The 26,895-nt window shown below is 43.4% G+C and overlaps 1 protein-coding gene across 1 annotated transcript in view; it reads left to right on the forward strand.

The window, feature by feature from the left end:
* The first annotated feature begins 4,221 nt into the window (after positions 1 to 4,221).
* The window catches only part of GMNC (geminin coiled-coil domain containing), a 37,600-nt gene continuing 14,926 nt past the window's right edge, over positions 4,222 to 26,895 (forward strand). Inside the window, exon 1 of the mRNA XM_035544956.1 lies at positions 4,222 to 4,356. Coding sequence (XP_035400849.1) covers positions 4,222 to 4,356 — 135 coding nt within the window. The remainder of the gene's footprint in view (positions 4,357 to 26,895) is intronic.

Raw genomic sequence — 26,895 nt, forward strand, 5'->3', positions numbered from 1 at the left:
AACGGCCCAGCGGAAAAAATGTGATTCCCAGCCAGATGAGAAGTACTGAACCTGAATACCCGTGCTTTAAATATCTCTAGGTCTTGGCTTACTTAAAGAGCACTTTAGGGAAAAATAAAAATTAAAAAATGATAAGACCGAGTTCCTCTCTGTTCTATAGTGAGCAGCACAGGAATACCACATGGGAACAACAGTATGGGCTGAGATGGCTGAGCTAAGATGGTTTCCACTACCATCACCACCAAAAGCAGAATTGTCGGCAGAGGGGCAGCGGGGTTTTTTGGCCTGGGCATAGCACAGTGACAGTGTGGCTGCAGTGCTTTCAGACTTAGGTTGTTCTCCTCACGTGAGATGGCTAATAATAACGAAGCTTGTTACAGACAAAATAACAGAGCATATGAGTTATTGCTTGATTTTTGTGCAGGATTTAACGCTGACTACGAATAAAAGCTTCATCTGAAATCAGTCCCCAAAATCAACCAGTGTATTTTTACTGCATGGGATTCCTCGCTGCCTGGAAGTTTGCTTTAGTAATTATACGGATGCAACATGAGGACAAGTCAAGTGCATAGCTCGGGAAAGGATGCAAAACACCGATAAAGTTTGATCCACATTTTATATACATGTAAAATAATATATGTTAAATAACATATGTTCAATGTGTTTATGAATGAGCCCTGAGGTATGTTTTTCCTCCAGAAGATAGTTACAGAACAATGATGCAGGTTAAGCATCAATCACTTTTTATGCAATGTAAACCTACGTTTATTCTAGACAGCTCTCAGCGGACAGCTGAGCAGTGAAAACAGCCTAGGCTTTTCTCTCTCCACCTCCTTCAAGCACACATACTCTTTACCAGGGAAACATATAGCAAATTTCACCCCCTGGATTTCCACTTGGAGAGTTATAATCTGAGATTGCTTTAGAAAAATATACAGAGGAATTAAACGCTAGACTTAGTGGGCTGCTCCAGGAATATTTCGTTCCTGACAGCTTCCTGTGAAGTAATTGAAAAGCCAGGATAGCTGTGTCTTGTATTGTCATGCTAGGATGTGCTGCATTTAAGTATTACTGCACATGGCCCCGTCAGCTAGGGGTGGGGGAATCCTGGTACACCCAGTTCGGTTTCTGATGGAAAAGAGAACCTGAGCTTGTTTGCTAGTAGCAGAGTCTCTACAGCCTCTTTGGGATTACACAGTTCCTGCACTCTTGATTCCCAAATTACATCGGATGGAAATATGTGGACTTCAGTACTCTGCTGACAGTGAAGAATAGGAATCAGAAGGAGCTCAGAAAGGGCAAGCAACAGGGGCATCTTCTACCTTCCACCAGGTTCTCAGTCAGATGGATATCTTACTCCACTGCAGCTCTGGTACTCTCAGAGAGCCCCAGTGATGCATTAAAAAACAGTCAAAAGTCATTTAAAAGAACAGGCAAAAACTAAAGCAATAAGCACACTTGATAGATAGCACAGGGAAGTGAGAACAGCAGGAAACGGGGCCTGCAGGAACTGGGCTTCCAGCTTCCAAATACATTCATTCTGCCCTACCAGATTAAACAATTGCATTTTGTAGCACTCCAGCAAGGCTTTTTCCAAAATTGTTACTCTGTCCACTAGCACTCGCATGTGGTATTTCAGTCATTTCTGTTGATACTTAACGACCCAACATCACGCCGGCTGCTTCCAGGGAACATGTGTTTCTGTCTTTCTAGCTGTCTACAAATTAAAACGGGGTCCCAGAACAAAAGAAACCCGATCCGGGAGGAAATTCAGATCCGGATTTGGATTCGGGTCCAAACCTCACATCTGGTTTTAAAAAAAAAAAAAAAAAAAGAATAATTAAAATCACACACCCCTGCACTCTCGAGAGATTCTGCACCAAGTGGCTAGAACCTGTTTTACCCTTACGGGATAAGCTCCCTGGACAAGGCGTTTTGCACCAACCGCTGCCTTCCCTTCGGGGCTCTGCCTTCCCACCTCCCTCCCTCGGCCCGCGGGTGCCTCCCGGTGGCGCTGCCGCCAGGTGGCGCTGTCCGAGCGCTGCGCAAAGCTCCCGGCGGTGATGCAGGGGGAAAAAAAAACCTCCAGCTTTCCTGTCAGGCTGCAGCCCAGGAGGAGAGGGAGGTGGGAGGTGGGTGCTGCTGCTGGGGTCTTCTTGCTGAGCCCCTGGCGGAAAGGGGAAAGCCGAGCAGCTGCCAGCAGCCAGGGGTGTCCGAGCTTTAGGCAGCGTGCCCCAGGAGAAAAGGGAGGATGCACCTTGCCCGGATGGCTCTTGGCACAAAAGCGTCTCACTTTAGAAAAAGAAAGTCACGTTCACCAGTTTCATTCACCTGCGAGACAGAGCCTGTGGCTGTCCCCATCACGATGGCAAGAGGTGGGACTCGAGACCCTCTCTCCCCAAAAGGGAGCGTGAGCCCCACCAAGGCCATGAGTCGATGCACGCCAGGGAAAGGGGTCCTAGCTTAAAGCTGCTTTATGCATAAAGGAGGGAGAGCAGGATACACAACACGCTTTTCCTTTTTTTTTTTTAAAAAAAAAGAGAGCCTGAATAGCTGGAAGGATATGTGAAGGGGAAAAATAAAATGCCGGTGAGTCCAGAAGGCCACAGGTGCACTGTCTCTGCACGTCACTGTGGGCTTATGCACAGCAGAAGAGAGGCATGAGTAAAATCAACTCTGCAAGGGGCGTAAGACTGGAAGAGAGGTCTTTTAAATGCACTCCTGCATACAGCTTCTGCGGAAAAGGCCACAAACAGCCCCATTGTAAAGCAGCAACTTGGGTTCCCTCCAAAGTCTGCTATGGATAACACCCATACCTGCTTCCCTCTGTGTGTGCTGCTGGCTCTCTACCCAAGGGCTGCTCATGTCCAAGTACCTGCAGAGTACAGTCCCTCTGCCCTTCAGGAGGGAGCCTGGCTGTCCAGACTGCTCTCACCCTACCTGGCTGCAGGTGCACAGAGTGGCAGAGGGACTGAGGCTTGCGTTTTACCAGCCACATAGAGATCTAAACAGCCCCAACATCCAGGACCACGCACAGAATGCAGAGCTCAGCCTGGCTTTGGATCCTATGTGTTGGTGATTTCTCCTAAGATGTGCAAATGTCTGTGGGGAACAGCTCTGCATTGACAGCAACACACAGGTGAGGCATTAGAAGGCATCCTCCTACATGCTGTGATTCTGCACTGCTAAGCAGACTGGAGAAGCTGTATTTAGCAATCTCTGAGCTGCCCACAGATGCACACACACATCTCAGAAGGGAGGCATAACAACAGTGAGAGTGGGGCCGGAGCAAAAGGAGACGGAGACCAAAGAGTCTTGCAAGAAACAGGACTGTAAAAGAAGCTTCAGCAGGGGACAGAGAGTATTTTCTCTTGCACCGAAGTTATGCCAGCAGGTGCCTCCCAAGGAGAGAAGGGAGGACTGTTCAGGGTGCTCCTTTTCCCTTGGCAAAAGAGCAAGTGCGTCTGCTGATGAATAGAACCCTTAGAAAGGCAAGGAATTTTTCTCCTTCTTGCCCATATTCAGAACAGCAGAGAAGTTTTTTGTCGTTTTTTTCCCTCCCCCTTCCTTGGGATTCTTTCATTTGTGATTTCTAATCACCATTCCGCTCTTCTTTCCCCCCTTTTCTTCGCTCCCCATCTGCGAGCCACCCCCAGGGCTTGGCACCCCTCCAGACCCAATGAACTCTAGGAAGGTTTTTTCTCCCATTTCTCCACCACCGCCACCTTCTCCTCTCTATTCAAGCTGAACTCGTGGACAAAATAAACGCTGGCACTAGGTTGTTGTCCTTCCCCTCCCCATCAGAGGGTTCTGAGAGGATTAAACTAATCTCATACATTGACTCGCTCCCGGGTGCTAGCCTGGACTCCTGCCATGCAATGGGATGGCATGAAGTGTAGTGTCCCAGCAGCGTTTCTGCAGTAATGTCCTATGCAAAGGCAGCAAAAGCACCGATAGAGGAGCGGGTGGTTCCATATTGTGCAATGTCAACACGTTCACCACATCTGAGACATTGCCTTGATTTAAAAGAAAAGGGAAAAAAAAAAAAGAAGCTTAGAAGCCTCAAGGGAATGGACAGTCCACCCAAGCCAATTATTTAAGAGCTTCTGGACTGGCTCATTTGTTAATTAATACTTAAATACCGGAAGTTGTGCTGTGATGGGAGGGAGGCTGCAGGGAGCGGGGCTGCCTGGCATTTCTTGGACTCTCTTCCCATCGCCGATGTACACAGATGATCAGCACCCGTGGCGACCTCCTGCAAACCAGGAGCGCCTGGCTCCAGAGCGCTTCACGGAGGAGGACAATCATCACTACAGCCATTTGCCATGTGGGGAAACTGAGGCACTGACAGATACGGTGAATTCCACAAGCTCACACTAGTAAACAAATTGGTTACCTGAATCCAGCTGCCCTGAATCCAACTTTGGTGCTTTAGTTGCTGAAAATGCCGGCTTGCTGCGAACATCTCTGAAAGGATACTACTAAGGCTCATCAACCTGGATAGTTCTCATGAAATAAAGCTGCCATCTGCACGTGTAACTCCATCTTCCTTCGCTGACTCGCACAAAACTACTTCTATCTACGGATATCAAACCGTTAAACAGACATCAAGGACCTGGCTCAGCAAAGTGTCAAAACATGTCTGAGTCCTATGATTTGACCTGACTTGACTTTGACGCAGCTTAAGCACGTTTTTAAGTGCTGGTGTTTTTTCATTGGTAAAATTAACTCAACCTTGAGACTTTCCGATGAGGCAGGTAAGAATGAAAGAAAGAAATGCACAGAGCACTGAGGATCATAGCTTGCTGTTCAAGGGGAGTATATGTAATATTTCTGGCATTCAGTGACATTTATTCAAGGCTTGGGACACCAAGGTGTATGGATATCTATGAGCTACCATCAGATAGCTACAGTGAATATGGTAACAGCATAACCCATAGGGGCACAGATAAAAAGCAAGCTGTAAAGCTCTGGCTGTGCTGTGGCTGTGCAGCCACAAAGCTAGCTAGTGCAAAGCCTGTGGTAGTGCAAAGCCTGCGTGGCCCAATCATCCTGGTGGCACTGAGTCAGGAACCATGGTTATTCCTGGTTCTGTCAAAAATCATCTCCACATCCTTCAGCAAGACATTGAACCTCTCTGTGCTACAGTTTCTCACTTTTATGTGAAGGTAATACAGTTAAGTACATCTTAATATACCATTCAACTTGTGAACAAGCTGGCAGAAGGGGAAAGGCTGCTGGGAAGATGTAACTGTAGAAAAATGGAGGATGCAAGACATGACCAAAGGGTAAAGCCCCTCCTGACCTGTCTCAGACAGCAAGTGCTAAGGGAACGCATTCTCATTCCTGCCTCGGAACCTCAGTTGACAACTGAACAGCTCTGCAAAAAAGGAGAAAGTGTACAGACACAATACACAGATAGCAAACAATTCCAGTCACAAACACACTGGCACAAACGTCTAGGTGGTTTGTCAGTGAGCAATTAAATCCTGTGCTGAATGAAAATGTTAAAAATGCATTGCATTGTGGCTTTAAATAGCCTCTTGTTGGGAAGACTGGTCTCACTGCCAAACCGGGCTTGGGTAAACTCTGTCTTTACTGCTGCTGGGATTCTCTGAATGTCTATCAGGCAGTTGCATCACACGCTGAATAGTTTGGCATTACCTCATGCCTTAAGGGAAAGACAGAAGACTATGAACTAGCAGCTTGTTTTCTCTAGCTACTTATGTATTTATTTTGGTGAGGGTCTTTTTTATTTGCTTATGTTTGGGAGGGGGTTGGGGTTTTTGTCCTTCCTCCTCCCCAGCTAAGGGTAACTTGAGTCTATGGTAATAAAAAAAGGTGGTGAGGAAAGTACTTTGCGAAGTATAAGTGGGTATGTGGAAGGCAGGGGAGAGAAGGAAAAACGTGAGTCAAAGGATTAAATCCAAATTCCAGTCTGGGAGTTTTTAACGAAGATGGAATACTGACTAGTTGAGCAAATTAAGCTTTTTCAAGGGGGTCTGGGGAAGCGATTGGTTTCCATCCAAGCAGAAAATGTCATTCTTCCCCATCAGTACCAGCAAAAATAAGAAAAGAGAGACAAAAACACCCCCAACCCTTTTCTGAGAAACGTGAAAGGATGGGAGAGTAGACAAGGACAAACAAGCAATTAAAAGGAAATTGCTTCTCCCCACCTCCACAACCTTTTCTTTCTTCCCCAAAGAAAGTGGAAAAAATTGATTAGGGGGACAAAAAGAGGAAGGACCGAAGAACTGCATCGTGTGCAGTGCCATGTGAAAGTCAGCCACTCTGCTGGCTGTGTGCAGGGTGTGTGCAGAAGTACGCGGCAGCGACGGGGCCATTCGCAGACCTTCAGGAACTGACACAAACCCACTTCTCCCCCTGGTCTGGTTGAACCTTCTTTTTTTGGTTTGAACCTTCTTTTTGGTTGAACCAGAATTTCATGCCCTCATATCTGTCACTGTAATAGGTAGCAAGGCATCCTACTCAGATCTAGCTTAATCGCTGAATTAATTAATGTTAGGCTGGCAGAATGGCTAAAAGAAATGCTCACATTTGTACATGCCACCCTTCTAAGGCACGGAGTTGCAGATGGTAGCTTTCTTAACTGTTCCCCTAGGATTCGCACAGGGCCTTTCCACGGAGCCCAAAGCACAGCAGCCACACAGAAGAGGGGGCATAATTCACAGGACAGAAAGCAAAAACATGATTTTTTTGATTTTTTTTTTTGTATTAGTACAGTATGGTTTTTGGTCTAATTAAGGAAGTAACTTGGCATCAAATCTAGATTCACTTGTGTGCCCAAAGGTCTGCAACTTCAAGGGATTCATTCAGCTCTGGATGGAAATATTTCAAGCCAGACCCAATCATCTGATATTTCAATGTTTCTTAAAGCTACAGTATAAGGTTATGAGAAAAATGGGTTAAAAGAAACAAAGTTTTATATAAAAACACAAGAGTGCTTGCTGCATCAGATCAGACTGAATATCAACCCAATCCTTGACCTCAACAGTGACCCCAGCCACTGCTAGACACGACACATGGAATACTTTGCCCTTAAACTTATCACATCTCCAACTATTTTCAGCTCAGGAACTTCCTGAGTCAGACGGGTGTTTTCCGTGTTTAGTAACCCTGGCTGCATTTCTCTTTCCTGAACTACTCCAGTTTTCATTCAAACACATGTAAAAGTTCAGCCTCTACAGCATCTTTTGGCAAGGAGACCCTCAGTCTAATATGTAAGGTTTTTCACCTGCTATTTATAACACCAGGTAGTGATATACGTCATTGTCTGGCAGTTTGTAGGGTCAACAAAATGACCATCTCCTCTCTTTCAAAAACTGTTGTAACACTTTACACGTGAGGAAATCTGAACTGGCTCGCCTGCATATCCAATCTGTCTCATATGATAAACTGTGGCAACGTATATTAGGTAGAATAGTGGAACTCACAAAGCACATTTTGCTGGAGGAACTGAAAACCCTCTCCAGACACCCATTAATTCCACCCTACAGTGAAAATATATACCTGTGCAGAGACAACAATATCCGCACAATCAAGACTATTGTAAATTTTTCAGCAAAACACTATTAGAAACCGTATCAAACCAACCAGACGTTGTGAGAAGCTTGAAAGTCTGTAAGTGTTTGCTAGAGTTCGGCACACTTCCAAGGAAACCTTAGAGAAAGCATTGTTGATTTGAAACACAACCATACAGAATTTTGATGAAAGTGAGAAATTTAAGACACTTTGTCAAGCTCCGCTTCAATATTTCAAACTCATGTGTGAATCCAAAAATGAAGTGACAGATTCTTTGCTAGAAACACATGGGCAATGCAGAGGGAAAAGCCAGATGAATTTCTGCAAAGTGTGAAGGATGTTTCCAGCGTCTCTCCTGTTTGACACACACAACTAAGATATATGCAAACCAGAAAAACTTTCAACAGAAATTTACACCAAGTCAGAAGACCTACAACTAACAGTAGGACTCCATCCTTCTGACCCTTGTACTTCACGTTTCACCACATTCTTTCAATGCACTCTGGCGCTAGGAACTTTATCCTGGGAAATCCATCAGATATAAGACATTACTGACACCAAATGTTTAGACAAATGTTTAGCTCCTGCACGAGTAATAAGAGAATATATTTTTATATTAGACAAAGCCTACAATTAAAAACACCTAACTGCCTGTTTATCTGAGAACAGGCTGAACGTTCATTGCTTCACATTGAAGCTTCCCTTGATGATGTTTGAGCCTTTATTATTTTTTTTCTTGCATTCTTAACCAAAGCATTTGTTATTGATTTTTGCTGGAGGTAACGCATATATCCACCCGAGATATTCACTCAATATATTGCTGATTTATATAATTAAGTGATGTCGGTATATAAAAGTACCTTCAGAATCCACCTGCAACTGACAGGCAGACGTTCCTGGACAGGTTTGAGGAGAGGTAAAGCAGTCGGTCTACACTTGTCTTTCATTTTCCCTTTGAGTCTTCCACTCAGAAGGGCCACCTTCAGTAACCCAGGGGTCCTGGGTAACCCAGAACAATGATGCCTCAATCGTATGTCCCAGGCTTTGACTGGTACTACGGCAACAGCTAAGCCTTCCTACGACATTTTCATTATACTCTCTGTGCTTGAAAACAAACAAATCTGTACAACGCACACAAACAGCCTTTTCTAATCTCTTTTAATGGCGCTCTGAAGACCAGACCGTCAATTGTCCGCTGTGTTCTCAATAATTTACTAATGATAATTAAAGATGCCCAAAGTTTGCCAACTATTTCAACACTCTATTTAGCCAAGGAAGATAAGGGTTCAGGACAAAAGCAAGTGAAATGAATGTGTTCCCAGAAGGAGGTCTTACCTATGAAGGAGCCCACTAGAGCATAAAGATAGCAAAAGCAGAGTTAAATGTTCTCTTAACTGCACACCAGATACACAGAGAGATGATGCCAAAACCCTGGAAAGAGACTACAAAAGCAGGAGAGTGAGTGGATTCTTTTTTCTTTCTCTCTCACTCTCTCTCACTCTCTCTCTCTCTCTCTCTCTACTATTCCATCCCAAAGAAGTTGCTTAGACAACAGCAACCTCCTAGAATGCAATCTGAGCATGAGGAAAAACAAATTCATGCTGTAGTAAAACTCAAAGATCAGAACCTCTGTTTTTCACCAGAGAAACGAAATACTTAAGTGCCCATTTCTGTAGAAAGTGACCATATTTTCTCCTCAGGCTGTAAGATATAAGGAAGCACAATTTCTGCTGCATTAGAGTCCTGTGTAAAGCCTTGATTCCAGAGAATTATACAAGACAGTTCAGTTGACCACAAAAGCTATGACTTTGTGCAGTTATTTTTAATAAATTCTACTGTGGCAATGTGGAAAAAGATGGCAGACACCAATCTATGGTGCATTTTTCTGTATGTCACCATAAGGAGCAGGTAAATGAGTATACACCTGTGCCATTGCACGAGTGAACTCACCGTCTTATAGGAAACACATCTTTCCTTTCTAAGGGCCACCGTCCCTTGCAGCAGTTCCTCTGCCATGATCCAGTCTGATCACTTCCCTGTTTTTAACAATTTCTAAAAATTGTAGCTGTGACCTCTTGGTACTCCTTCAGTATTAAGCTCTTATTTTTATTGTTTTGTTGGGAGAAGAGGGGAAGGTGTTAACCTGTCTATTATTTGAGCGTGTCTGAGGTTATTTAGAGCAGCATACCAACTTTCCTAACAGAATACGACTAAGGAAAACAAAATATCTTCTATACTTGTTCCTTTCTGGGGGGCAGGAACCTACCTTGGTCATTTCTAATATTGTACAACAAAGATGAGGAAATCTTTAATGAAAAGAATAGCTTTGCATTGTATTTTAAAGAGCTTAAACTGTCCATCTCTTTCCAGAGAACATCACCTTCAACTTCTGCTTACTTCAGTGAGTTCCAATGACTTCAGCACCACCGTCTTGGCAGGTTTATTTCCCCTTTGTCTGAGTAAAATAGTAATTGGTCTTTTAGCAGGTTGCTCTCCACGTATTCGTGCTCAGTAAGCTCCTAATACTTCAACTACTTCAACATATATATATATATGCATGTATTTAATTTCAGAAAGTAACTGTATTTTCTAAAAAAGTGTAAAAAACACAACTAGCATAAACACAAAGCAACAGTCAAAAACACAAGGAAATATACTACCTGTAAATGTTCATTTCCAATGCAGTTCACTTTTAGTATCATTTGTTTTAAAGTCTTTTAAATTTATTGTGTAGAGTTTCAAATCAATGCAACACATGCCTAAACCTTTTTTGCATTTATAAATTTTATCTCATTTGCTAGTAACCCAAGAAGTATTTCATTCAGTGGCTTGGTGCTAGCCCTTTGGGGCTGATGATTACTTGCTTTTGCTTTGATGCTACCAAGCTCATGCAAAGTAGGAGCCAAAACATTACCCCCACACTTAAGCATTTCACATCCATCTCATATCCATTCTGATCAAGTAGAAATAACTCCACAAAGCAGGGGAAACACAATTCAGAACAGTCCTTGCTGAAAATGCATTTGACTCAAAACGTCAGGCTCGGCAGTGACAAATCAGGACATAAGGTGGCATTATTTCCCTTCGTTAAATATCTGCAGGGCCAGAGTCCAGATCCGCATGTCAGTAGTGATACAACCCTGCTACAAACAAGCTGTTTGGTATTCCAGAAACAACAACACCACCAACAACAAAAGGAGAAAATAATGTCTGTACCAAGTGGCATTCAGAATACTACACAAAGGCAAATCCTGACCCCCTCCCCAGCTTCAAATTTTCCCTGAATACTGTGTGTATGAAGTGGTCTGACCAAAGGCATCACTATTAGGCTGATGGTGCATTAACTATAGAGGACTTCTAAAGGAACGTTTCAAAAATCTGGACTTAATTTGTATCCTTGGCTCAGTGTTCAGCTGTGATTGCCTACACCATGAACTTGCACCAGCTTTATACAGATACTTAGAACAAAAAATGAGAAAACAATTGCAAAGGATACAGAAGCTAGGTCTGAATGTTCATCTACTTACAGTACACACGGAGGATTTCAAACTTTTTTTTTTTAAGATGGCATGTAGCAGTACATTTCAGGTACAGAATTGAAACTACAGAACAAGGAACCAACATTTCCCTCATCTTGCCCAGTATTTGCAGTGTGTTTGGATTAAGAATCACTTCTGTCTAAAAATGTAAGATGTGCATTATGACTTCACTTAGTTCAAACCTAGAGGCTGAAGGAGTAAACCTATAAAAGATTTAAGAAGGCAAAAGACACTTCAGGCACTGAGTGCTGGGTTTGCTAAGTATGCACCGCCTCAAGATCTGGCCACACACATTAACTTATTTACTTGAGAACATCCTAGCATCCTGCAGAGCTCTGTATTGGTCTGATACTTCTCGGTATTTTTACCAGAACCTGGTAATAAACATAGAAGCTCTGATAATGAAATGTACTGATCTCTCAGAATGGTAAGTGTTAAGAAGTGGTCCAAATCCCTCTGGGAGCTGGGCCCATTCAAATAGAGTTCATTTTACTACATGCATATACAGAACTGGGGACAGTCCAATACTCTGAACAGCAACAGTACTTAGAAGGAACTGGAGAACACAGCGGGCAAGAAATTCAACAAATTCCTCCAAGACTTAACATCAGCTTTTATCTCTTTTGTCAAAGATGTGAAGGAGGGTGCTCTGTGCAAGCATAGGGAATCCATGGCTCAGGAGACACTGGTGGGTTAAGCATAAAAATAAAACTGAGAGGTTACAGACAGAAAGGACTGTATCCTGGGAGCCTGCCGAACAGTTAGAGATGGTAAGAGGCCAGTCTGTTCAGTCCACCAAAAAATATAAGTGGGATGTAGACAAACAGCAGCGTGTGAGTATGCTTCCAGTTTCAGGTACATACAGGTTGAACAGCTGGAAGTTACTGCTCACAATGGGAAGGAAATGGAAACTGTAAATAACACCGGTGATGAAGCACTGGAACTGGCTCTCCAAAGACACTGCAACTTTCCCCTACCCTAGTAACTCAAAACCAGGGCAGATGTCTTCTGGGAAAGGATGTTTTAATCACATACAAAACCTCAGTCTCAGTACAGAGAAAACTAAGAAAAAAAATTGTCAGAGCTACATTGTGAGAGGCAAGATGGTCCCTTTTGGGTTTAACGATCTCTAAACACATTAATACAGAACAGAAAATTTGCTGTTATATCCCCAAAGCTGTATTTACTGTGTTACTGCCAAACATCCAGACATTTTCAATCATTTCTCCTGATCAAATACTCTAATTTCTTTATTACACAGTTTGCATAAAGTTCACAATTCAGGATTGTATTAATACGGTTAATACACTGTAGTGGTGGCAGTTTGGATAAGCTCTAATTGCATCTGACCTATTTCACCACTTAACTGAACGGACACTCATCACAGTCCAAGACATGCCAAGCAAAAGGCAATTAAACAAACACCTCTCTCCAATCCCATTACTCATGAACTACTGACAACTTCTGGATCCCACTCTCCTCTTCCCCCATCGTGCTGCAGCTCTGAAGGGCCTCTTTTACTGGGTCAGTCCCTGTCCCTTCAGCTAGGGCCACTATCTCCATGAAAGCACCCTGTGTGGGACTGGCTCACTGTCAGACATAGCTTGATTTCATTTCATCCCATCATTAAGAGTCCCCTGACATGGTTATTAATCATGGCCTGTCAGGGCACTGTCTGGAGATGAAACTCCACATTCCCTTGCAGGGCTCCCCAGGTAGGACGTGGAATTTGTTTCATCTTTGTGTAATCAAGAAACGGAGCATATTAGGGGAGTGAATTAACCCCAACTTCAGGTTTATAAAGGTGTCCCTGCTCTGTTTAATTAAATCTGTCTTAAAACCTCCTAATCCCAAACTAAAGACTTAATAATGTTCAGGAACCTCTTTTTCCTTACAACATATTGCTATAATCTGCTGACGGCTTAATATTGAAATAAACATGCTGCTCCTCTACCTGACCTGGCCAGTACAAAGACCAAACCTCACATGACTGGGACCAGCTTCTCCTAGAATGGCAAGCACACAGCACACTAAGGATGTTGTACAGTGCTAGGCTAAAAACCTAATGCCACAAAGTGTCAGAGATCGTCCACAACATTAAAAGGGAAAAAAAAAAAAAAAAAATCAGTAGTGGTAGCAAAAACAGAGTGTGAAGGTTTGATTCTTCTTCTGAAGATGTAGAGACCTGTCCTTTTAGGCTGAAGATGGCAAGCCTTGACCCACAGGTTTGTGGTATTACACACTGCTTTAAGAGAGTCTTGAGGCACCAAATATTATCCTGAGTATGTGACCGTGATTCACATTGGGCAGAGAGAAGCTCTGCTCAGACTCTTTAAATTTGGTGGGAAATCTCATTTTGCAACTCCTTTGTTTAAAAAAAGTGCAGAAGATTTGTTTCAGATTATTACCAGCAATATTCAGACCAGAGCTTCCTTCCCTGCATAAAACATGTCTGGATTCAGGATTTTGATGCGAAAACTCAATTGTCCTAGAATATTGATCTCAGCATCCATTTAGTCCCAAGAGGCACCAAACCATCAGCAGAACTTTAGAAGACAGCTTGTGGAAAGCAAAATGTCTCTGTATGAGATCTTCAGGAGGCAGCCATATCAAGAGAGAAGCAGTGTGATCCAGCGTTGGAGAAGAAAGGAGAAATAAAACAGAGATGTAAGAACAGAGGCAAGAAGTGGGGCTGTAAGGACTGCCAGCCCATACTCAAAGAGATTCATGGGAGGCAGACCAACTCCTATTGGTTTCCTTCCCATATCTGTGGTTATATCCAGGTTCAGATGAGGAAGGCTACAACTCTAAGTGCTTCTCCCTTCCTAAGATCTTCTGCCATGCCTCAGAGAGGGAAGGCTGGGAGAAATGTAGAAGAATGGGACCCAGCAACTGCTGCATCCAACGAGAACATGCAGCAGATGGAAATGCTTTCTACTCTTTCTTTCCTAAGAGGATTATTTCAGCAGGGCCTGGCTGGCGTCTACACCAGAGCTAAGCGCCAGTGACCACGCCAGCCAGCCTTACCCTCCTGTCAGAGGGTTTCATTAAGCGTTTGGTTCCCTGTTGCTCTCATGGCGGCCTGCACGTGCTTGCTAAATATCCTGTGTCCACTCCCAAGGTATTTGCTGATACAGAAATCTCTTCCTCCCCCCCTGCCCCTCCTCCCAAGGCCCAGGGGCCACAGCACAAGTCACCATCCTGCTGGGAAATTTTCATTACATGAGGATGGGACAGAGGACTCAAGCTGGATGTGTATTATCAGAGAAGCAAAAAACTTACAACTGTACATCGTGCCCGCTCCTCTGAGCATGCCGTCAGCCAGCCAGGAGGCCCTGTAAGCCAGGCAGAGCGAAGCAAACTGGAAAACCCCTTCTCCTCCCACGCTGCTGCTGTGGTGCAACCGGGTGAATCTGCTCTTGGGCTACTCTGGCACTGGGCCGTAGCACAGCTTGGCACCTTGGGCCCACTGTCTCAGCTTCCCTCCTTGCTGAAGCCTTAGGGTTTTCAAGCCTTAAAACTGAAGAAACGTTCCCATTTTCCAAAGACTAAAGAAAGACCGTTGTATTCCCTCCTTCCCCAACATACCCGGCCCTCAGCCTGCCTCTGCCCTGCTTTTTCAGATGGCCACAACAGCCATGCAAACCCAAGGAGATGAGATCCATTTGGTACAAGACAGGAAGTCAAAGTCAAATAATCTAGTTTTGAGATGTAAATGAGGGCTTTTTGTTATTAAACTCAGAGGTAGAAAAGTCAGGTTCCCTCTCTTCAGACACACAAGTAAATCCATCTAGCTTCACAGAATGACATACTGGGTCATAGTCAGCAAGTGGGCAGGATGGATGTCCCCAGATATTTAGCTCCCCAGCATCCCAGGAATGAGGAACAGCCCTACTTGACTCTATTCAGGTGAGATTCAGCATCCAAATTTCCAGCAGAACTTTTCAATGGACCTACCTGAGAACCAGCTCGTTCCTTTAATTTCATTTTGCTGCAGGTGACCCTGCTTGGGCAGGTGGGTTGGACTAGATGATCTCCAGAGGTCCCTTCCAACCTCAGCCGCTCTGGGGCTCTGTGATCCATTTCCCTATTACCATCTGGAATAAAAACAGGAGTAAGACTTGCCTCTGACTGTACCGACAACTTTAAGACACTTATATTACAAAATGGACTATACAAGAAGGGATGTATTTCAGATTAATTATCACTTTTAAAAGATCACCTATAAATCTCCTTCAATTAAAATTTAAGCCAGAAACTGTGTGTGTGTATATATATATATATATGTATGTGTGTGTGTTTATATATATATTTATATATATATATAAAAAAATCAGTAGTAACCGCTATAGCTCAAGGGAGGCACCAAAGCCAGTATCACCTGAGTAGATCATCTAATGTGAAACCCAAACTTTTTTTTGCCCCAATATTTCCCATGCAGGATGCCTGACTCTTCTGTGGATGTTTAGTTAAAGAGCTCAAAAAGGTAATCTTGTTCTATCCCACTCTGCTTTCTGTCACTGCAGAAGCCATATAGGATTATTTGTTTGTTTATATGATTCTTTTTTTTTTTTCTTTCCCCATAGACTGAAAAATTCAGAAAACCCAAAAATGTTAGCCAAAATGTTAATTCTGGGGAGGAGTAAGGAAAAGAGGTTGCCTGCTAAGTACTGGATCAGCTCCAATAAGATAGCTTTGAATTTCTATGGTGCAATACAAATAAATAGTAAAGTCAAAGGTATTTTGGAAGTGTTTGTATTTCCTATTTACAAGTCTGAGATTATTGCAAAAAAAAAATATTTTTAAGAGTTTAAATTATATTTTTACTTTTCACTTGTTTCTTTCTAAATCTTTAAATTTCTTATTCACCAAAATGCTCAAAGAATAAGCCACTCCTCTAGTGCTTAGCAAAGTATAAACACCCATGAACCCGCTGCTGCTCCAACTGTCACAGCACTTACAGGAATTACATCATTGCATATCAACGGCCTCAAGTCCTTCTCATTTTCATAACTATTTAGTCCTTCACTCAGCCCAGTAATTCCTGAGGATCTTGGCTCCCCATCTCTAAAACACCGGCAGTAAATAATATTTAGAAAGGACACGCTAATGTCAATGCTGGGCATTAAAGAGTTCAGTTTTCTGATAACCAGCCCTCTCCTTATTTACGTCACATCATCTTAACCTCCTGAAAATCTGTTTTTCTGGTCTCACATCACCCCCCAAATCTTTACCTTGTATGCCTTCATACATCCCTGTGACAATCACCTTGAAATATGGTACGCCAATCTAATAATGCTTAAAGTGGTGTAGGTTTCCAGTACCAGAGCCCAAGCCAGAAATGGTAGCAAAGAAAGCAACCAACGACAACACAAGTATTACCGCTGAGTAAAGCCCAGTCCCTCAACAGGGATTACTTGAGAAATATAAAGTCATATACGTTTATGTGTGCATGCAATATATGCCTAATGCCTTCGTCTAATTCCCTTGTATTCTAAACAAGTCCATATGCCATAAGGGAAAGTTGCTACCATGAACCCACACTGCACACAGCACCTCATTCTGCTTTCTGTGCACAAATCCCAGTGTAAAGGCAGATGGAGGGGCCAGTTGTGTTAAACCCAGGTGATTATGTCACAGGTTTGGGGTTTTGTTTTGTGTTTTCTTAACCAGCAAACTGTCCATTAACTTTTCTGAGCACAGAAAGCAGAAGGAGAGGAATTTGTGAAGTCGGTAGTCCATATGGCTGGTAGTGAGTTAATCTGCGTCTAAGCAGCAGGTAGCATGAGCCAGGCTGTCTGTTGGGGTTGTTAGTAACCTAGGGGCAGATCATGGAACAGCAGGGAAGAGGATAAACTCAGCCTACAAATACAGTCAGGAATGTGGCAGGAAATTATTTTTGAAAACATACTCTGAAGCATAATAGCAACAATCAGACAGTTGGGCTGGGTGTATGAAATCTATCTGGAGGCAGGGCGTACAACAGGAGCACACACAACAGGGTGATAAAACAGATTAGGTAGGTAGGTGTGTGTGGCCGTACGTAGAGAAAAATATACATTGCTCATATAAAAATGAAAAGTATGTCTGCATCAGAGTATACCTTGGCAAACATAGCTTTCCCCTACAATTCTACACAAAACAAGGAAAATCTATTTGCTTGTATTTCAGGCAAACCATCTACCAAATAGCTTTAAAAATGTTTCAATTAAGTATTACATCAACATCAAAGAACAAAAGGTAGAACGGCAGAAACTGAAAGGTTCAGACACCAACAGAAATTAAAAAAAAAAAAAAAAAAAAAAAGAACTGGGCAGGGAGTAATACAGGACAGATAGCCAAGACCTGGGAAGTGCAGAAAGACTTGCAACCTAAGACAACCTGGAGCACATTTCTCGGACAGACCAAAAAGAGAAGCAAATCTAACGATATTTTCTAATTTAATTTTATTTTGAAAATGTCATTCAGTAAGAAATTTGTTATTTTAAGTTTTGTCACAATTCAAGATGAGGATAAGACAGCAAATCACTGTCTTGGCTGGAACATTTTATTTTAGTCATCTTTCTAACTCAGCACAGGAAAAACCCCAGATAATATTAATCCTCCAGCTATCACCACCTTTGGGATGAGAAGTGGTACACGCAGAAGAAATTAAGCAACATGACACTGGAGAGCTGGATAAATGGTCCTTATTTGGGGAAGAAGGAATGAAAGTTAATCAGTTGATCTTTATGAAGAATATGTTGATACAAAGGTACCAAAGGACCAGGCGGCTCTGAGGAGACCTCATAGCAGCTTTCCAGTACTTAAAGGAGGCTTACAAAAAGATGGAAAGCAACTTTCTGCTCAGGCAGATAAATGACAGGACAAATTGGAATGGTTTTAGACTAAAAGAGGGGAGATTTTGATTAGATGTTAGGAAGAAATTCTTCACTTAGAAGTTGGTGAGGCACTGGAACAGTTTGCCCAGAGAGGTTGTGGATGCCCCATCCATGGAGGTGTTCAAGGCCAGGTTGGACAAGGCCCTGGGCAACCTGGTCTGGTGGGTGGCATCCATGCCCATGGCAGGGGTTGGAACTGGATGATCTTTAAGGTCCCTTCCAACCCGAGCCATTCTAGAATCGATGAATTAGTGCATTAGTAGGATTTCTAGCCTAGCTTCAGCAGAGAACAGCCCTCTTATCTGCCCCCTAACAAATTACGGGAGTCTAACACACAGCGAGATACTCGAAACTTTCCATCACAAGTGAGAGCTATTCTTCCCCGAAATTAAGCACCAGAACAAATCTAACATGACAGATGTCATTTGTACTACATATTAGTGCACTACAGGAAAGCCACAGCCGCTAGTAATGCGCGCTTTATAAAATCCTCCAGCACAGACTGTGTAGTTAATAGAAAAGAAAGGAAGCAGTAAGGAATGATTTTATCCAGTAATTCTGACCTTCTCTGCAGCCACTTGGAAATACACAATTTTTCTGTGAGTGGCAAATTTTTGAAACTCAGGTACCAAAAAAAAGGCCTGCTCTTTTAAATAGGAGAAGTAGCACCCCCTTTAAGTGTATGAAACCTGCAGACAGATGCTTCCATCTCAGGAGAGCACTAGAACAAGGTTGAGGTCCAAACAAAGTCATGCAGCGGGTAAGTTCTGAAAGAAATAACATTTTGGGGGGCTAACACCTGTCCCCAAAATTGCAGAATGACAGCAAAAGGGGACTTCAGAGGGCTGGTTGCAACTCTGTGCCCCAGTCCTGGCATCACTCAGGCAGGCACAAGCAGTGTGTGGCAGTTTGCCCTTGTAGGTGATTTTGTCAGGTATCTCCACCGACCAGCTGGCACTGCCCAAATTCCCAAAAGGAGACAACACTAAGATCCCTATGCCGGAGCACAGCTCCCGTTTCTGATGGGCCAAAGGTACTTTGCACTGCTCAATTCTTTAAAGAACAAATGGAAAACTGTCAAGTTAATAGGGAGTTTTTGTGTGTGCTAATTATAGCACACAAAAACCCATTGTCTGTGTCCAAGCCTGGGTCACACTGTTGTTACAAAGCTTTTGTAACTCTACTAATGCCTTTAATATAAGCTCCTATTAATTGTATATTCAACTTAATCCTAAACTCAGTGCTACTGGATTGCACTAGCCAGGCAGCTGACTGTAATTACAGCGTGCTTATAGTGTGCTTAACCTGCATTTATAAAGCACATTAATTCTCATGATTCTGTTTTAATTTGGTGCAGGATTGACAGACAGCCTTTTGAGTTTTCTCCCCGGAACTGACCAGCATTAGCAGCAGCCAGGTAAATACACCATGCTATATGGCTAATATGACTCACTGTTGCTTTGGAAGGAGGTGGCATGGTGCTTCATCCTCCCTTGGATAACTGGAACCACACCATCCTTCCAGCTCTCTGCAAGCTGTCTTTTTTGTTATAAATACTGCTTCATTAGAAAACTTTACTTCCAAAACAGCTCCTCTGTTAGAAGGCACATACAGAAGCCCAGGGGGAAAAAAAAAAAAAAAAAAAAAAAAAAAAAGAGCTCATATGATTGTCACAGATGCTGAAGGATCTCCAGATTTCTAAACAGAGTGTTTCCCTATTTCCCTAACCAAGAAGTCCCACAGTCCCAGGCCACCTCCCAGTCTCTCAGTAATTACAGAAACTGGGTAGCGAGAAGTATTTCCTCAACTGTTTTGGAACAGTTTTGGACCGATACAGCTGTACCTGCAGATGACTGTAGATCAAACGCAAACATCACTTTGCATGTTTGTTTTCCAAGCCTATATTGAAAAACTCGGAGCAGCACTGATAAAATCCAGCATGTTGCATAAATTTGGAGAGAAGCCAGCGCCTCATTTACTCGGTTGGCTCTCAGCCCATACAAATTGCCACTTTTGAATGACTTAAGAGCACTGAGGCATACAGGTCTTCCTGGTGCTATTGCCACGAGCTATAATAGGATCAGGGTGCAAACTACTTGCGTGCTGTAGAGGACAAGATGAGTGGGCCACACAGGACCAAGAAGTGTTTGAAGTTTTAGGATGATAACTGTGGCTTGTCTGCATCGAGCACCATCGCCACATCCCTGACACATTCCAATTAGCAGGTAGCTCCTGCCTACAAAGTTCTCCCAACTAACAAATTGTCTTTGCGGCACCTTCACCTTTTTTTTTTTTTCCTTCTTCTTCTTTCTCCCCCGCCTGGTTGTTCAGGAAAGTTACAAATAGTAATAGAGAAGGCCCTGTGGGGAGATACCAGAAAGATCAGTGGTCTGGATACCAGGAAAGAGGAAGAAAATAACATGTTGCTTGTTCTGAATAAGTTTGCTGAAAGAGGAAATGGGATAACTTTTTGTCCAAGGAGCACAGGATGTGAAGCAATGGACTTAAGTGGCAACAGGGACGGTTTAAGCTAAACATCAAGACAATTTCCACAGAGGTATGGTGAGGTATATACCAGTAAATATCAGTTCTGTATTTTAAGAACTGGCTAAGCAAACACCTGTCAGGCAGAGTTTAGGCATAAAAAGTCCATTTTAGGGCATGCAGCCAGGCCTAACAACTTCCCAGGATCTCATACAGACATCTTTTCTAAGATTTTTCTAAGCTTTATTTACCTTTTTTGTGTGCCTGCCTGCCTACTTCTCTATTATTAGCCTTTCCTTTGGCAAAGTGGTTTAAACGGTAACACATCACCTTATTATACAACTTGAAGCCAATATCTAATGTTTCTCTCATTCATCTACTGAAAAAGATTAACTACACTGATATATATTTTCAATCGAAATGTTCTTTGAAGTATGATGGATTTATGCACAAAATGCTAACCTTAAAAAAAAAATCAAATTTTTTTTGGAAAACATCAGGTTCTCAATGAAAACCTCCGCGTTTTAGAAGACAGTTTTTAGCAAAAACTGTTTTTAAGTTTTCACAAGAAAAAAGTAACTTCCTAGCTTGAAGTAATGGCTGCAGTATTCCTTTCCTGATTCTTTTTTGCCATTTCCTTCAAACTCCCCATTAGTGAGCCATTTTGATTTCTTTACTTTGTAAAGATGAGCATGTGTTTTTCATAAAACATAAAGGCAACCAAAATATTAAGACTAAAAATGTTGTTTATATTGTATAGATAGCCATTACACATATGCATATATGCATGGGCGACACACACCAGCCATACCTCATCTTTGTAGATTCATAACCTGCTTAATCTCTGTTTAACTAAATCCAACCAGGGAAGCCCTCTGTCCCCAAATGCTGCTCTGCCTTTATCCCAACAGGCGAGCTCTGGGCTCCTCTGTGGATGTGATTATTGCTGTACAATTCCTTGCCTTTCTCTCAGGGCCCTTCTCTTTATGCAGGATGACTCATTAGCCTTTTTCCCCGGCGGGGAGCTGACATCCAATTAACTAGCTGACAGTCCTCTAGTGGCTCCCACTAGTCCTGTAAGGCTCTGTTTACAAACACAGGCTGTTGCGCCCATAAGGGAGGGGAAGCTGAAAGTCCCCCTGCCAGGCCAGTTTGTTCAAAATCTTTAGAGCCCTTCAAACAATACCTTTGTACATTGAAGATCGGACATATTGCTTGCAGCAGGATGCAAGTCATCCTAATTGCTGCATCTGCGTTTGGCGGGAAAGGGAGCAGCAATTGGTATCAACACAGGAGCATCGCCGCACGGCAACTGCTAAGAGCTGGATTTCTGCTGGGAAGCCAAAGACAATTAGCAGACAGGGAAACACAGTCAGAAACTTCCTAGTCAGACCCTCCTGAATATCATACAGGATTTCTGGATCGTGATTTAAATCCTAACCTTCACTCCCAGCTCCCTTTCTGGGTTAGGTACAAAACCCCTCACTGATCCAGACACTTTCAAACCTGAGCTCAATTACTTCAACGTTCATGAACACCACCTCCTCTTCTGAAATAACACGCACTTGTCACAAACCAAAGCAGTGGCTGTTTTTTAAGAAGTGAGGAATGCTGACACCACCTTGAGAAGGTCTTCACTGCCCCACTCCGCTTCACGGGGTAAGGAATCGAAGGGAAATGGGTTCTGAGAGAAAATGACAAGCACCAAATCCTGCTTCTCCTTTCCTCCTAAGCTGCTTTGCACCACGCAGACATGCTAATAAGGCGTTATGCTGGCCTTAAGTGCTATTCCATGCAGATCTCTTCCTCACATTACTAGAGCAACATAAATGAGAATTTATTGAGGATTTAAGCCTGAACGTTTAATATCAGACAAAGAACTGAGCTCACAGCAGAGATGCTGACATAGTGATCTCGATAAGGAACTATTGTTATTTGGTTACAATAGCAGACAAAGCTTTCCATCAGAGAAAATCCCTACAAGCAAATACAAAGCAAAGGCTTTAGTCAGAAAAACACTGGAATAGCAGCCTTAATAGCTTAAGAATTTATTTCTCTGCTTCCTCTAGATGACTTAACACGGGATTAACATCTCAGCATACTGAACCTGTAGTACAAATTACATGAGTGCTTCCAACCTACAGCAGCACAGTCAGCCAGGTGAGCTCAAACCACCTTCAGCAGCCACTTGAGTTTACACATGGGTTTCCCACATGTTGGTCTCCAACTCACCTGCAGCATCCTCTCCCAGGCAGTGATAAGAAATAGCCGAGGGACAGGCACCTCTTTGGTCCAACATCTGTTTCTGCTCTAACCATCTAAGCACAGCCTCCACTAAGAAAAGCTATGGCTGTACCTGGGAGAATTATATTCCGAACATGCATACAGACTCTATCCACTAATTAACTGTTCTACCTCATTACATTTTAAGACAGACAATGATAATTGCCACGTGCATCGTGGTATGACACTGGCTTGGCAGCCACGAGCCAGTCAGCAGGGCAGTGCCCAGCAGCACGTGAGCCGTGTCCTGTGTCACTGTCCCACACCCTGGGCAGGCTCCAGCTGCTGCCTGGTGTGAGTGAGATCCTGCTCTTACCTAAGCAGGAACCCACAGAATCATAGAAAAACTACGGCTCAGTTCCAAATTTAGCTCATGCTTCTCAGGACCTGCTCCAATCAAGTTATGAAAACCTCGAAGAACAACGATTTCACAGCCTCTGTAGCCCCTGCTCCAGTGTTTAGTTACACTTATCATGGCTTTTTACCCCCTCATATCTAGTTCTCATGTAACTTGTCTCAGTTTTTGGCCACTTGACCTTTCACTGTGCATGTCTGAGAAGAGTCTTCTCTGCACTCCCCCATGGCAGTGGAAGACCACTGTCAGACTCCCTCAGCCCATTCTCCAAGCTAAGCAAGCCCAGCTCCCTCACGCTCTTCTCACACATCATGTGCTCCAGCCTCCTGACCAACTCAGCGGCCCTCCTGCTGTACTCTCCAGCTTTTTAGCATCTTTCTTGTACTTCGAAGACCGAAACTAAATGAAGTACTTCAGATACAGCTTCACCAGTGCCTAGCAGAGGTGAGCAGGCATGACCAGGATACAGGTAGCCTTCACTGCCTGCTTCTGCTTTGCCTGGGTAGTCACAGACAAGTTGTTTGTTGGTTGTCTGAAATCATACGTCCCTGTTGTTCTTTCTGCTGCCTAATATTAAAATTGCTATCTTTCTATCCTCAACACTTCCAGTCAAGCAAACTATGAGAACCTTAAAATTGTTTTAAATTCATTATGATCCAAACAGCAACAAGCCCACTCTTCCTGGGGACCATGCGCACCCATGGAAAAAAAAATAGCCTCTAACTACACCATTTTGAATTCTGTGGCATAGCCCAATTCACTTGTGAAAGACCAACAGATGGACAGAAAGAGACACTCTCCTCCCCCTTTCACTGGTGTCAATTCCCATTAAACACTCCTGTGTCCAGACTATGCATGCTGACCACTCAACACAGAGAAAATTGCAATTCACCTTGATGGACTTCCTAACAAGTTCTGCGTGCCTCCCTCCTTCTTCCTCTACCAGCCACGCACGCTCTAAATTTTCCTCTAATTAAGCCCGTACTAAGCACCGAAAATCTGCAGGGTCCTCTCAGACATCCCTTGTCCCTTTCTTTCGGGACCCTCCGGTTCCCCAGTGGTAAGCCCATGGGCAAAAAGCTGACATCTGTGCGGCAGCTCGCCGGCTGCAATCGCAGGTACAGCATGTGTTGCACCTTGAACTACCGTCTCATTTCAGACCCCACCGTTGAGACCAATTAAGTACAGAGCATGCAAGGAGCCGACTGAGTGTCGTGTGCTGACTATAACCACAAGGACTTAGAGGCCACAAATCTGTTATTACCAAGCTGTTCCTGACAGCAGCATGCTGCCTCCTAACAAAAAGGATAGATTAGGATCAATCAGGTCTCCCTCTGGCTTGTCAGTGGGACTTTGGACCACAACTTCCACCCAAAACTTTCCTCTTCTGCTTCTGAACACCTAGCCAGCTCCAGGCTAACAAGGTGTCTGCTGAGTCAAGCATGAGCTGAACCATATGTTCATAATTAGTTACCTTCTTGCTTTGTCGCTAGAGGCACTATCAATAAATCAGCGACAGCCCGTAGTGGCCTTAGGAGATGCAATGAGCCACCCCCAGCCAGCACGCACCCCTCCCTGCCACACAGGCGAGCGGCCGAATTTCATTCCAGCTGTGGCATTGTGAAGTGAATTACCTTTATCCTAATTTAAAAAGCCAGCATGAAATCAAGAGACTCGAGAAAAAGAATAGAGGGGAAGAAAGAAAAGAGGAAGGGGTGGGAGCAGAGGGAAAAATCCTAGCAGGTCAACTCAAAAAAGCCTGGTGAGTGACGGGCTACAGGGATGTACCTGCTTAACCCGTTGCTGTAAGGCTGCCTGATGGCAGCATGCTGACTTCCAAAGCCATTTCATCTCTTATTCCTCAGTGCTGCAGTCAGAGGTTTCTTGTTAAACACTGAAGGGGGGACTCAGTGATATAGTTGTTTCTAAACCAGTCAAACATAATGTTAAGTAGCAGCCCAGCCAGTAGGTAAAGCAGAACTAGGGCCACCAGCTTGAGGGCGAGACAGAGTGGCTGGGAACGCTGCCACGAGGTGAGTGTGCTGCACTGAATGCTGTGCTCAGCCTCGTATGTGAGCAACAGCAGCACGACTAGGGGATACCTTGCAAACAACCAAATTTCCAGCAGGCTGCACAGCGGTCATCTGCGCTCACTGCTCCACTCTGAACCTCAGGAGATGCAATTATAGGGAGAAAAAGAAAAACACTTTTTTTTAATATCATTGAAAACGGTAAGTTACGATAGGCCCAGTGGTGGGCCAGTCCTAAGTGTGCCACACTGAAAAAGCTCCTGTGTTTTCTGTTCATTGATATCAGACTGAGATCAGGTACTGCTCTGATTTGGGATGGCACAGGGCAATAGTCATGCTGCCTGCACTAAGCCACATTCCCTGTATCAATGGAGAGTGCTGGAGACTTCTAGAAAGGGATCCGTAGCACTTGAATCAGGAGCCTGCCCATCCTAGGGGCCTCGCACCTCCACGCGCTACAGAGATTCTTTGTAGGAAAACCAGCCTAACTTAAGGACTTAGACTCAGGTGACCTGAATATCACTGAAAACTAAGTGCTTAAATGATTGCAGTTAACTGCTAGTGCAGTCAGCCTTCCTGCACCAAAACAAAGTCTGTGTTTGCAGTGTTCCAGTTAGCAACTTGTGTTTGGTTAGAGATGCACTTGATGCTGTAAGGCAGAGGAAGTGCTATCACCCTCAATTTCACAAGCAATTTTTTTTTTATTATTTATTATTTATTATTTATTTCCCTCCCCTCCTTTAGATAGTCTCTGGAAGCTCCCCAGCTGCCTGCGCGCACCCTGAAACACTCTCCTCCCCACAGCCCAGCACTCCTCTCCCATTCATATCCAGGAACTGGCACCCTCTCAGGCAATCTCAGAATAAACTTGACACATCCCAGAGGATGTGGAGAAAAAGATTCAAGATTCTTTACAGCCAAAAGCAAGCAAGAATAACTTTCTAGCCCAGTAGTCAGGATATACCTCCCAGATGAAGACAACTCATGTCCTGCTTCCAGCACTCTTTCAGATTTTACAGTAAACATTTGCTGGCCAGAACCCACAAACAGCTGCTAGTGCTGAATTGAGAGGCTGGCCCTTCCCTCCCAGACAGGTGCTTTAACTGGTGGGCTGGAGCCCTGCTCTTGGTTGAGTATTCTCCCTTTGCCAGGAGGCTCTTTTTCTTCATTTTGATGCACTAAAAGAAAAAACAACCAACTATGGAAAAAAAAAAAAACAACTCCTACATAATTTTAGAACACTTCTACATTTTAGTTATCAAACCTATTCACTGAAATTTTCAGTTCTGTCCAATAAGGGGGGAAAATGTATTTATTTTTACATGCTCTCCTCTGTCACTGAGACACCTGAACGAAAACCAAACAGAACTACATTGTTCTGAAAAAGGCTGAGTTTTAAAAATCTGGACTAATTAAAAATCAGACTTGTATAAAACACAAGTAGCTAAAGAGACACCATTGATTTTGCCAGAGTTCCTTGATCTTTTTGTTTCACTTTCACTAAGTAGTAAGTAGTCTTGCCAATCAGTCACTTTGTGTAACCACATTGAAGCTATGACATGGCCTCTAAACCCTTCAGGGGAAAACCAAAAACAAACAAAACAACAAAAACAAACAAACAAAAAAAAACAACCAAAAAGGATGTTAAACCTTACTATCACAGCCAAACTGCCACACTCAAAAACCTACATTCAGCTTACGCACATGCACATTTTAACCACAGAAGTTTTGCTTTCCTATCTGGCAGTACAGTGTCTGGTTGCTTTTGGGTGATAAACACA

This window comes from Cygnus atratus, chromosome 9 (genome assembly GCF_013377495.2).
Source record: "Cygnus atratus isolate AKBS03 ecotype Queensland, Australia chromosome 9, CAtr_DNAZoo_HiC_assembly, whole genome shotgun sequence".
Lineage (NCBI taxonomy): Eukaryota > Metazoa > Chordata > Aves > Anseriformes > Anatidae > Cygnus > Cygnus atratus.